Here is a 13,246-nt window from a genome sequence, read left to right on the forward strand (position 1 = left end):
AATAATAGCAAATATAATAGTGTAAGATACTAGCATATGATAGTATAATATAGTACAGCAATAGTGTGTATGCAGTATATAATGGAATAATATAAAAATGTTTAAGATAATATAATATACAGTATAGTGTAGCGGCAGTGTTGTGTTCTACTTTTTTTTTGAAGGTATACTATGATTATTCCCTGCCTCCCACAAAATGTAAAAATTGTTCAACAATTGTTCTTGAGGTGTGTGTGGCCCACAAAAATGTTTAATGTGAAAATTTTCCGCGCGCTACGCGCGCGTGTGTGGCCCACAAAAATATTTAATGTGAACATTTTCGTGGCCCACAAAAATATTGAATGTGAAAACAAGAGCAACGCTGGAATCGACAGGCTGGTTTTCCTTATTGAGTGTAGTGTCAGCAGATGAGAGTAGCTCCAATCGGAACCTCACCCTCCGCTGTATACATAGCGGAGGGAGAGGTACTATATGGGGCTACAGATGAGAGCAGAGAGAGCGATTCTGTCCGGGACAGTGGCCGTGTCTCTGCCTCTGGTGCAGCAGACGGAGGCTGTTCTGGAGACGCATCAGACGCGCCTGATTAAAGTACTTCATTAGTATTCGCGTCGTTGTTAATGTGTGAATTCCGTCGCAGCCATTACTTATCACCTCAAGAACAATAGCTTCACACTTGATAAGCCATCAACTCAGAGTTAGCCCACATTCTTGCTGCCCCCCCTGCCTTGGGCAGTTAGCGTATCACAGCGTATCACAGCGTATCAGATGCGCTGTTTTGAACAGTTTTTGAAGGTATACGATGGCGACGAAAAATAATCTCAAGGTGTACGCCGTACACAGCATCTGACGGTAGAACACACCACTGTGTAGCGGTATAGTGTAGTGTAGTAGAAGTCCACGGTCGTGTCCAGGTCGTGCTCCATGGAGAGAGGCCAGGTCCGGTCCGCAGTCACAGTCTTGAGCCGCAGCTGGGGGTCCGTAGTAACAGTCCATAGACTCCATGGAGAGGCCCAGGCCCGGTCCGCAGTCACAGTCTTGAGCCGCAGCTGGGGGTCCATAGTAATAGTCCATGGACCTGCGACGTGGGTGGTAGAAGAAACTCCGGGGAACGAGTCCCCGGTTGTAGAATTAGTGGCAGGCCTTACTAGAGCGTGAATCCGTACAGGGTTAATTACGATTGTACCAATGGGACACAAACCCACACAACCAAAGGGAGGACGAGAAGAGAGAGGACGAGGGGAGAGAGGAGAAAGGGGAAGGTGGGGGAGAGAGGATGACTATAGGGGGACTGAGTCTATACACTTCGGCTATAGGCTTTATCATAGAGAAAGGTTTTTAGTCTAGTTTTAAATATACAGAGTGTGTCTGCTTTACGGACTGAGGCTGGGAGAAGGTTCCACAGCTGAGGTGCTTGAAACTTAAATGCTCTACCTCCTGTTCTAGTTTTTTGGGGGTTTACTGGAACCGTAAGCATTTTTTCATACTGTGGACGCAGTGGTGTTCTGGCTGGTTTACGGGGCTCGATGAGTTCTTTGAGATATACTGGTGCCTGTCCATTGAGAGCCTTGTATGTGAGGAGGAGAACTTTAAACTCTATTCTGTATTTAACCGGGAGCCAGTGCAAAGAGGCCAATGAAGGAGTGATATGATCTCTTCTTCTGGTTCCTGTCAGTATGCGCGCAGCGGCATTCTGGACAAGCTGCAGGCTATTTAGGGACTTACTTGGGCAGCCTGATAGTAAGGCGTTGCAATAGTCCAGCCTAGAAGTAACAAATGCGTGGACAAGTTTTTCTGCATCATTTTGGGACAGAATGTGCCTAACTTTTGCAATATTACGCAGGTGAAAAAAGGCATTTCTTGAAATTTGTTTTATGTGGGACTGAAAGGACATGTCTTGGTCAAACGTGACTCCCAGATTCTTTACAGTGGCCCTGGAGGTCAAGGTAATACCATCTAGGGTAAAATTCTTATCGATTAATTTATCTCTGAGGTGCTTAGGGCCGAGTACAATAACTTCAGTTTTGTCCGAGTTGAGGAGTAGGTAATTACGGGTCATCCAACTCTTGATGTCTATAAGACATGCTTGAAGTTTAGCCAGTTGATCTGTTTCATCTGGCTTCATTGATAGATATAATTGTGTATCATCTGCATAGCAATGGAAATTTATAGAGTGTTTCCTAATTATCTCACCTAAGGGAAGCATATATAGAGTGAATAGTATTGGTCCAAGTACAGAGCCTTGTGGGACTCCGTATTTAACCTTTTCGCGTAGTGAAGGTGTATCGTTAACGTTTACAAATTGAAATCTGTCAGACAGATAGGACTCAAACCAGTTCAATGCAGCACCCTTAATGCCAACCAGATGCTCAAGTCTCTGCAACAAAATATGGTGATCAATAGTATCAAATGCAGCACTGAGGTCCAACAGAACCAGTACAGAGAGAAGGTTATTATCGGATGCAATCAGGAGGTCATTTGTGACCTTCACCAATGCCGTCTCAGTGCTATGGTGTGCTCTGAATCCTGACTGAAAAGCTTCAAATAGCTTGTTGTTATGTAAAAAATCACATAACTGCTTGGCGACTGCTTTCTCAAGGATTTTAGAGAGAAATGGGAGGTTCGATATAGGTCTATAGTTAGCCAAAATGCCTGAGTCGAGAGTAGGCTTCTTGAGGAGGGGTTTGATGACAGCTACCTTAAAGGACTGTGGTACGTAGCCCGTCACCAGAGACATATTGATCATATCGAGTAGGGGTGCACCAACCGGGGTCAGGGCCTCTTTAAGCAATTTAGTTGGGACTGGATCCAAGAGACAGGTCGTTGGTTTGGAAGATGTGATCATTAAAGTGAATTCGGAGAGCTCGACCGGGGAGAAACTGTCCAAATATACACTGTGTCGTACAGTCACTTCTGAGGATATTACGTCGGAGGGCGGTCCGGTAGGGGCTGAGAGTAGTAGGTTATCAATACTATCTCTGATAGTATTGATTTTACCATTGAAAAAATTCATGAAATCATTGCTGTTAAGGGATATAGGAATACGCGGATCAGTAGAGTCATGACTTTTTGTCAATTTGGCTAGAGTGTCAAAAAGGAACCTATGGTTGTTTTTGTTTTCCTCTATTAGAGAGGAATAATAGGTGGCTCTGGCATTGCAGAGAGCCTTCCTATATATTTTAAGGCTGTTCTGCCAGGCTATACAGGATTCTTTCTGTTTGGTTGAACGCCATATCCTTTCAAGCTTACGTGACGTTCGCTTGAGATTTTTAGTTCCAGAGTTATACCATGGGGCTAGCCTCTGTTGCTTTATTACCCTCTTTCTTAAAGGAGCAACAGAGTCAAGCGTTGTCTGAAGGGAGCCTGTGACATTATCAACAAAGTGGTCGACCTGAGAGGGGCTATAGGTATAAAGATCTTCAATTGTATTGGAATATACTGAGTTGATGGCTGATGGTATTGCTTCCTTAAATTTGCCCACAGCACTATCAGATATATTTCTACCAAATACATTTTTGTCCAATGGTGAGTAATCAATTAATGTAAAATCAAAAGTTATTAAATAGTGGTCGGAGAGGTTCTCATTATATGGGAAGACTATGAGATGTTCAATTTCAATACCATAGACCAAAACAAGGTCGAGGGTATGGTTGAACTTGTGAGTAGGTTTATCTACACACTGAGAGAAACCAATTGACTCAATTAATGTAATAAACGCTTTACTGAGGCTATCGGTTGCAACATCCACGTGGATATTCATATCGGCAGCCAGAATGATTCTGTCAGAGTCTAGGACTAGGCGTGATAGAAACTCTGAGAATTCAGATAGAAATTCAGTGTAGGCCCCAGGAGGGCGGTACACTGTAACAAACAATAGAGGCTGTAATGATTTCCAGCTTGGGTGCGAAAGAGTGAGAACCAGACTTTCAAACGTTTTGTAAGTCAGCCTGGGTCTGGGGCTGATTATTAAGCTTGAGTTGAATATGGCTGCAACGCCACCTCCAATCTGGCCGGTGTCTCGGGGAATATGAGCATTTATGTGACTTGGTGGGGTGGCTGTATTTAGGGGGACGTATTCTTGCTCACCCAGCCATGTTTCAGTAAGACAAAGTAGATCAAGATGGTTGTCTGATACGATTTCATTTACCAATACACCTTTATAGCGTAGGGATCTAATGTTCAGGAGTCCACATTTAATTATTTTATTTTGTGACACTACTGCATTAATTTTGATCTGTGCCAAGTTTTTATGCACAACTCCTCGAGCCCTTGGTTTCACATGCCTACAGATTTCCCGACAGATTTCCGACATGTATTCAACACTTTTTTTGCTATTGGCTGTCCTGGCTGTCCTTCACTACTTCACAGCCAATGGGGAGACACTACTTTAAAGCCTATGGACGGCCGTCCTAGCCAATGGACGGCCGTCGTTTGCAGCACTCGCCTCCCCTCGCAGCACCGCGGCGCAGGCACGCCGGGCAGTTGTCCTCCCACCCCCCCTTACCTCTGACTGCAAAGGTCTAATAGCGGCCAAACAACGGATGCACGCTTATACAGTACTTGAGTAAATGTACTTAGTTACTTAGAACATTTATTTTTCGCCGACTTCACATCGCCCGTCCCCGCAGGGAAGGGTCCTCCCACCCCCCCTTACCTCTGACTGCAAAGGTCTAATAGCGGCCAAACAACGGATGCACGCTTATACAGTACTTGAGTAAATGTACTTAGTTACTTAGAACATTTATTTTTCGCCGACTTCACATCACCCGTCCCCGCAGGGAAGGGAGTTCCCTGGCTCAAAACAGATGGGGGGGGGGCGGGGGCGCTGTTGACAAATACATATTAATCTGGGGGTCCATGAACATGTTTGAGCACGCGAGTTTTCCTTTCGCCTCCGAGGCACCCAAACCAGTAGAGACGCGAAAGGAGTTGGGGAGAGCCTGGCTGTGTTGTTGACTGACAACGGGTGCATTTCTCCTTTCCGACATGTCGCCTTTCCGACGTTGACTAACCCTATACCTAACCCTAACCTTAACCGCACGCGGAAGCCACTAGTCGGAGTGGTGAGATGTCGGAATGGAAGGAGCACCCCACTGGCAACAGATGTCTCGCTTTTATGCGAAACAACAACAATACAACCTGGCGCAACAGTTGCGTGGATTAGCGCAAGATGAGCACAAAGGAAACGTGTGTTTCTATCACCGTCACACAGAGTACTCACACACGCGCATACTGTCTGAAATACTCTGAAAACAGCCGATCTACAAGCTCACAATCATTGTACTTTACTGGAGTAAATGTACTTAGTTACTTTACACCTCTTAACAGACGAACATACGTGTTGAGGCTCCGAAAAACTCAACGAGCCACAACTCACTATCTCTCGCCCCTAAACACGGTCGCCCCTGATCGCAACGGTCTGGGGTGAGCGACCAGTGCCGTTCTGCCTCGCCCCTAAACACGGTCGCCCCGGATCGCAAAGAACGGTCTGGAGCAGTGGCGGAGCGTCCGGGGAGGCAAGGGAGGCGGCCGCCTCCCGGCCCGCGACCCTGGAGGGCCCGGCCGCCGGGCCCTCCAGGGTCGCGACCTCTCCGCGGCGCCTCTCCGCCTCTCATTTAATTAAAGCATTATTATCATCATTAAAATAATATTGAAATGAACATAACCCTAACCTAACCCTATCCTAACCCTAAAACCGAAATAAAGTGACAAAAAGCCCCCCAAAAGGTGACCCGACCCGACCCAAACCCGCAAAATTTTCCGCGCGCTTCGCGCGCGGGATGTGCACCCACGCGCGCGCGCTGCGCGCGCGTGCGTGGTGGCACGGGGGGGGGCCTGATCACTGTGCTCTGCCTCCCGGCCCGGCTTTCAGTTGTTCCGCCACTGGTCTGGAGTGAGTGATCTGCTCTGCCCTTCAGTGCATATTTGCATGCACATAATGATATTGTTGTTGTGGTTAAGTTGAAATAAGTTGCACAAGTTGTAACAATAGTGCTGTATCCTTACTTTGTTGCAGTAATCAATTCATTACAATATACGTACAATGACTGACAGAATATATGTATATATATATATATATATATATATATATATATATATATATATATATATATATATATATATATATATATATATATATATATATATATACTTTTTCTTTTCAAGATCTTTTTGAAAATAGCCGATCTACAAGCTCAAAAAGCGTCGTGCATGCAACCCTTTGCGAGCATGTAGATCTACTATTTTCAAATAGCCAATGTACTAGTCTGTGCTACTGCTCGTATGTATGTGTGTATATATATATATATATATATATGTATATATGTATATATATATATATATATATATATATATATACATATATACATATATATATATATATATATATATATTCCAAATATTCTTTAACTTTTTCTTTTCAAGATCTTTTTGAAAATAGCTGATCTACAAGCTCAAAAAGCGGTGTGAATGCAACACTTTGCGCGCATGTACATATGCTATTTTCAAATAGCCAATGTACTAGTCTGTGCTACTGCTCATGTAGCCTAGTCGCTTCTTTTGGCTTTGTTTTCATAGAACTGACTGCTTATTTCACTCATGCAAGAGAGCCTAGCCAGCCTACGTGACACATAACATCACACTTTTGCGGATTCCCCTGTATTGCACGTTTAGATGGAGAAGCGAGGCTGCGCCATTTTCACCCTGAAAGGTGGTTTCACTTAGGATTAGGGTTGCACTTAACTTTCATAGCCTAAGCATAAGTAGGCTAGGCTAACTATTTTTGTTGCTGATACAAATTTAATTTACTTCTACTCAACTACATCTCAGAGGCAAATATTGTGCATTACATTATAAAACATACATTTAACACTTTAGCCCTATTTTACACCTACAAGTATAATACCTACTTGTAGATCTGCTATTTTCAAACATTTTAGTACTTTCACTTTTGGAACTTTACGTACATTTTGATACCAATACTATTGTACTTTCACACGCAACACATTGCGACACACACGCGCACGCACACACACACACACACACACACACACACACACACACACACACACACACACACACACACACACACACACACACACACACACACACACACACATCCTTTATATTGGTAGCCAACCGATGAACCTCTCTGTTGAGTTATTTTGGTTGCATTGGAATGGCTGAGATTTCATTTTAAAGACCACTTTTACATTTTGTGCTGCAGATTGGGGCAAAAAAAGCCTGCCGCTAGCGGCTATATTATGACTTTAGTCATTTCTTGTTTAATCTGGCTTCAACCAGTGTCAGGCAGACTGGGAGGTCGGCTCTTCACACAGATTTGTGAAGATGCCTCTAGCATTTGATAATTACAACTTCTCAGGACATTCAGATGAGTAAAAGATGTATTCAGATTTGAATTTCCACTGAAAAGCTATTTAAAAAAAGATACCAAATCAATCAATCAATCAATCAAAGTTTATTTATATAGCACGTTTCATACATCAAGTGCAGTTCAATGTGCTTCACAGAAAAAGGTTTAAAAATAAAGATTAAAAAACCCGGAGGATAACAGCAAAATAGAAAAGAAAACATTTAGAATAAGACTAGGAAAACAAGAAATAATAAACAATAATAAAACAAAGTAACAACAATGACAAAACAAATATATATATATATATATATATATATATATATATATATATATATATATATATATATATATATATATATATATATATATATATATATATATATATATATATATATATATATAGTGTGTGTGTGTGTGTGTGTGTGTGTGTGTGTGTGTGTGTGTGTGTGTGTGTGTGTGTGTGTGTGTGTGTGTGTGTGTGTGATATATATGTATATACACACACACATGTGTATAGAAAGCTGGATTAATGCAGACACCTAGGTAAAAGCAATACTAAAAAGGTGTCTTAATTTATTTTTTTTAAATCACACTTTTACACACTTTCATATTGTATATTTCTGCTATATGTTAACTAACCAAAATATCTATATTAAAGTTATTGGGATTAAACCTATGATAGGGTAGACATTTACTTATGGTCAATCTGGGAACCCATCGCCAAATAAAAAGGCGCCCTCTGCTGTTTTTTACTTAGAGCAGAATCTGTTCTGAGAGATTCATTTATGGTAAACTTGTTATGGACATTTTATAAATTGTCACATATCTATTCACAACTTTATTTAAAAAGTAATCTTCTCTTCGTCTTTCATTCCTGTGGATAAGACAGAATGAGGAAGAATGAGAGAGTTAAGTCAGTCCGGCGGAGAGTCTCCATTGAGTCTCCCGCCGATCATCAAATTATTGGCTTAGGAATGCGGTATAAATTGGTTGACTGTATACAGATATGTGTAGTTTTTGCTTGTCCAAAAAGCAACACATTGAACACAAGCTCAGATGATTCCAGGAGGAGAGAGACGGGAGAGAGACAGAAGGAGAGAGAGAAGGTACCATATCTATCTATCTATCTATCTATCTATCTATCTATCTATCTATCTATCTATCTATCTATCTATCTATCTATCTATCTATCTACTACCTATATTCTCTCTAAAGCTGAGAAATAAGAAGTAGGCCCTAGTCTAAAGCCCAGTCCACACGAATGACTTGCTACTTGCAACTTGAAACCACTTGCAAAAGAATCTCAAAACAGTGCTGACCTGCAACGGGAAAATTTAAACCGCTGTGACCTCTCTCTACAACGTATTGCACCGGTTTCGTTTAATTGCAAATCATTGGTGTGGATAAGACATGTGCTCAATTCTTCTTAGACAGCTTGAGACATATATGTAACTTCTTTTTCAGACTCAGAGGGCCTCTCTTCACTGAAAGCATTCTCCATTTTTGAAACGAAAGCGCTCAACAAGTTCCGCTTCATGTCCTTTCCCATGAATGCATAGAGAAACGGGTTAATGCAACTGTTTACATGTACAAGAGTCAATGATATCATCAATCCAGTTCTCATGAATTCATTGTGAAAGTCGTAAATGTCTAGTAAAATGAAGATGTGGTAGGGAAGCCAACAGATGACAAATGTGACTATCAGGGCAGTCATGACTTTGAAGGGCATAGCAGACCTGTACACCCTGTTGTTCTGGATCCTTTTAATGATAATAGAATAACACACAGTGATGATCACTAGTGGAAATACAAAGCCTAGAACAAAGCGAAAGACAGGGACTCTCGTAGAGCTGAAGGGTAGCATTTCAAAATTGTTGTAGCATTGATTAACCTGATTATGTTCTATTATGTCACGAACCACTAAGGAAGGAATGCTCATCAGCATAGATAAGAGCCAGGCAGCAACAACGGCAATTGCTGCCCGTTTCATCGTGCGATTGTTTTGGGCCCAAAACACATACACAACAGCCACACAACGGTCAACACCGATAATCACCATCAGGAAGATGCTGCTGAACATGTTGAGAAACAAAACAAAGGAGGTGAACTTGCACATGAAAAGTCCAAAGTTCCACGATCCGGTTGCTTGTAGACTGATGTTGAAAGGGAGCGTTGCACAGAAGATGAAGTCGGAGAGGGCCAGGCTGAGGTACCACGTCGTGGTGACAGTCTTCTTCTTCATCTTGAAGCCAATAACCCAGATGACCAGGCCATTCCCCAAAAGCCCTAGCAGGACGATGATCACATTTATCACGACCAGGGTGACACACCCTGCTTCGTTAATGCACAATGGTGATGTTGTGTTGGGGACGTATGGAGGAGGATCACTGTAATCATATATGTAATCAAGTGTTGTGCCATAGTTTTCTGCACTGGTTGTTGGTGATGGAGTTGGTGATGGTGCGGACGTCATGGTGCACTCCTAAAGAAAAGGAAATACATTGATGTGTTCAAATTAAGTTAATTTTGACCATACTACATTGTGGATTCAGGGGTGTAACAATAGATCAATTTAATCGATTATAAAAAAATATCGATAATCAATTTGAATAATATTTATCAATTTTGAGTTGGAAAACTTTTTTTCTTTTTGAATAGTGAAAATGTATATATTGTTTTCCAATTCCAACTTCAAATTATTTACTGCTCCCTTTATTTTTTTTATTTTTTTCCACCATTTATAAGTGTATAAATGTTTAATTGTTGTTATTTTTATTTATTTTTTTCTGTGAGGGAACCGGGAAGGGTGGGGTATATGTGGGGTTGTATGTCTTAATAATTGAAAATCCTATAAATAAAGGTGAAAATATCTGATCTGCAAGCTCACGAGTCACGACACGTCACAATGCCACACATGCATTTGCATAAACATAAATTACAGAGAAAACTATGTAACTGAAAAGCACATTATAGTACACTGAAATATGTTGTACAACTGCTAAATCAAAGTCAATCAGAGATTCATTGATTGTTGGCATCAACATTCAACACCTGTGCATTCTGAACTGGCAGTTCTGTCCATCATCGAAACAAGTGTGAACAATTTTGTGTTTTTGGTGTCGTTATGTCCATATTATTCATATTATTTACCATTTTGCAACAAAAAATGCCTGTTGTGTACTGCCTGAGGGTTTGTGAAAAGTTAGATTGATTGACCAATGGGTTTAAGCATTTGGTTCAGAGAATTGAGATTAGTGTTTTAGCAATTGTGGAAAAAAAATGGTAACACTGATAGGATAAGGATAAGGATAATTCCTTTTAACAGGTCGTTCATGAAAGTCCTTGCGGTCTTGTTTCCAATAAGAACCTGTGAGCAATTAGGGGTTAAGAGTCTTGCTCAGGGACACATTTCATTTCATCGACACATATGCTGGCCTGACCTGGAATCGAACCTGGGACAACCAGGGCCTCTGGCTCCCTAGGCGGGCTCACTAACCACTCAGCTATGGCCGCCCGATGAGATGAGATGAGATGGTTGCTATCACTTTTTTTATTTTGTCACATTTTTGAAACCCTCTTACTGTGATGCAAATGAGACAAAATAGTATTATCTCTGTGTCGCTTTTAAATAACCTTTTTGAAACACATGTAAAAAAGAATCTTAATGAGGCTTAATTAGACTGAAACAGAGCGTACAATAAAGAGTAGACAGAATAAAACTAAGAGATTCCTTCACACTGTTAGTCTAGCAGTTTAAACATTTGTTGGAGAAATAATGTGCAAGTAAGCTCACTCACCTCACACAAGACCACCTGCTGAGAACAGATCTGGGTATGCAGTAGTAAAGAAGTCACTTATCCTTTGTACTACAATTCACTCAATTCATTATTTTGATATTCATTCCTAGAGACTGCTTTCTTTTCCGTATGCAAGGTGAACCAAGTCTCCCTAACCCATGTCACATTTATACACGACAGTACGGAGAGGGAGGTAGCCTATATTGACATGAACCAACAAGCACCCTGGGCACACCTAAAACACTGGAGTGCTATTTACCTGATTACCATCAGGCTGACAAACAAGCACTGACCTGTCCAGATTGCATGTCTACTTGTCTGTGGCTGCTGTAAACAGACCTATGACAGACTGACTTATGTTGTTGACCTATACTGTCATGTTTTTGGGCGCTTGAAGCCATGTATGCCTGCTATGCTAACTGATGCTGTTATGAATTTTCATGTAGTTCTAGAATATGTATACATTTATTCATGCAGTTTTATATTTAACACTGATCGATGTTAAAGGGGGATTTAACAATGAGTTTTAAGTGTATCTATTCGCTCTTCTTTTATCGCCTTGAGACTGTACAGTAGTTGTGTGAGGTTTGGTGCAGATTTCAGAATGAATTTCACATGCCTATTACCTTGTGATTGGTATTGTTGACCATAAAGTTGAAACTTGGTCAGAACACCTGGTCAGAACACGCCTGTCATAATCTCTCAAGACAGATTCAGAGGTCCGCAGCAAATTCTTTTTTTTTGCCGATGGGTTCTCAGATTGCACCTGGCATGACTCAGGTTCAACCCCAAATACTTATGTCCTTTAAAGATTTTTTTGGGCTTTTTTTCAGTAGACACAGTAGACTGACAGGAAAGGGAGTAGGGAGTGACACGCAGCAAAGGTCGTCGGGGTTCGGGACACCAGCAGCCTAGGTGCCTGGACCGCTACACCAGCCGTCCGGGCCATTCTTAAGTCCTTTTAAAATGTAGCCCCAGGCTATTACTGGCCAGCTAGATGCAACTTACAGGACCACATCTGCGTGGGGTTAAGGTGAGATCGACAGATAGCAGAATACTGAAACGACGTGCCTTCCAATTAGCTGTTATGCCCCCCAAAAAATAAACACTTTAGATTAATAATAACATATGATGAAACAAAAAAAGGAAAAACTTCTTCCCTCAAGACCCTGTGCATATCATATGACCTTTGAATGTTCAAAAGATATACACTATATACATATATACATATACAGGACCCGACTCCCACAACAACTACCGGTCCATTTCTCAGTGCTGCATTTGACAACATTAACCACTCCATACTCATCTAATGCCTCAAATCCAGTTGGCAGTGCCATCTCCTGGTTCACATCCTATACCTTTCCGACAGACATCAATTCATTTCCATAAACAACTGCAAATCAATCACAACTTCTGTCACCCATGCTGTCCTTCAGGGCTCAGTGCTTGGCCCTCTGCATTTTATCCTCTACCCCTCGGACAGATCCTTCGCCGCCACGGCCTCGGTTTTCACCGCTTCGCCGATGGCACACAGCTCTACCTCCCCTCCAAAACCATTACTGCTACAACCCACTCCACCCTCACCACCTGCCTGACTGACATTAAAACCTGGATGCAAACAAACTAACTGAAACTCAACTGCAACTAGAAAAAGTGTTCCTCGGAGCAGAGTTCTCCAAAATCGTCCCCCTGGTGTCGCTATAGAGCACCGAAGTCTGACCTGGGTCATGTTTTTTTCCCCATTCTGAATTCCCATAGACTTGCTTAATATTGCGTCAAATAAGAACAGTGTTCCAAAAATAAACAAATGATCCCAGCGGTTTGACTCATATGGATATGAAGCATCAACTGACGGCGAGGAAAACAATAAGGGAGTTGTATAAAGTTGTATAAAACTCAACACCAGAAACCAATGCAGAGACCACATCACACCAGTCCTCCATGACCTTCACTGGCTCCCAGTCAAACAATTAATAGATTTCAAAATACTGCTCAACTCAATAACCAAGCTCCCTCCTACCTCACTGACCTCTTTCACCGCCACGCCCCCTCCCTTTCCCTCAGGTCTGGCGATGCC

At 41.8% G+C, this 13,246-nt stretch overlaps 1 protein-coding gene across 1 annotated transcript; it reads right to left on the reverse strand.

Annotated features, from left to right (window-relative positions):
* Nucleotides 1-8,741: 8,741 nt before the first annotated feature.
* Nucleotides 8,742-11,327, reverse strand: LOC311033661 (chemerin-like receptor 1). Its single transcript, XM_084041264.1, has 2 exons — nt 11,167-11,327; nt 8,742-9,851 (listed from the first exon to the last, which is right to left on the reverse strand). The coding sequence occupies exon 2, from the start codon at nt 9,840-9,842 to the stop codon at nt 8,796-8,798; it is 1,047 nt and encodes a 348-aa protein (XP_083897390.1). The 5' UTR covers nt 9,843-9,851; nt 11,167-11,327; the 3' UTR covers nt 8,742-8,795.
* Between the last annotated feature and the right edge of the window lie 1,919 nt (nt 11,328-13,246).

Source organism: Gymnoscopelus microlampas, assembly GCF_963454915.1.
Source record: "Gymnoscopelus microlampas genome assembly, chromosome: 18".
Lineage (NCBI taxonomy): Eukaryota > Metazoa > Chordata > Actinopteri > Myctophiformes > Myctophidae > Gymnoscopelus > Gymnoscopelus microlampas.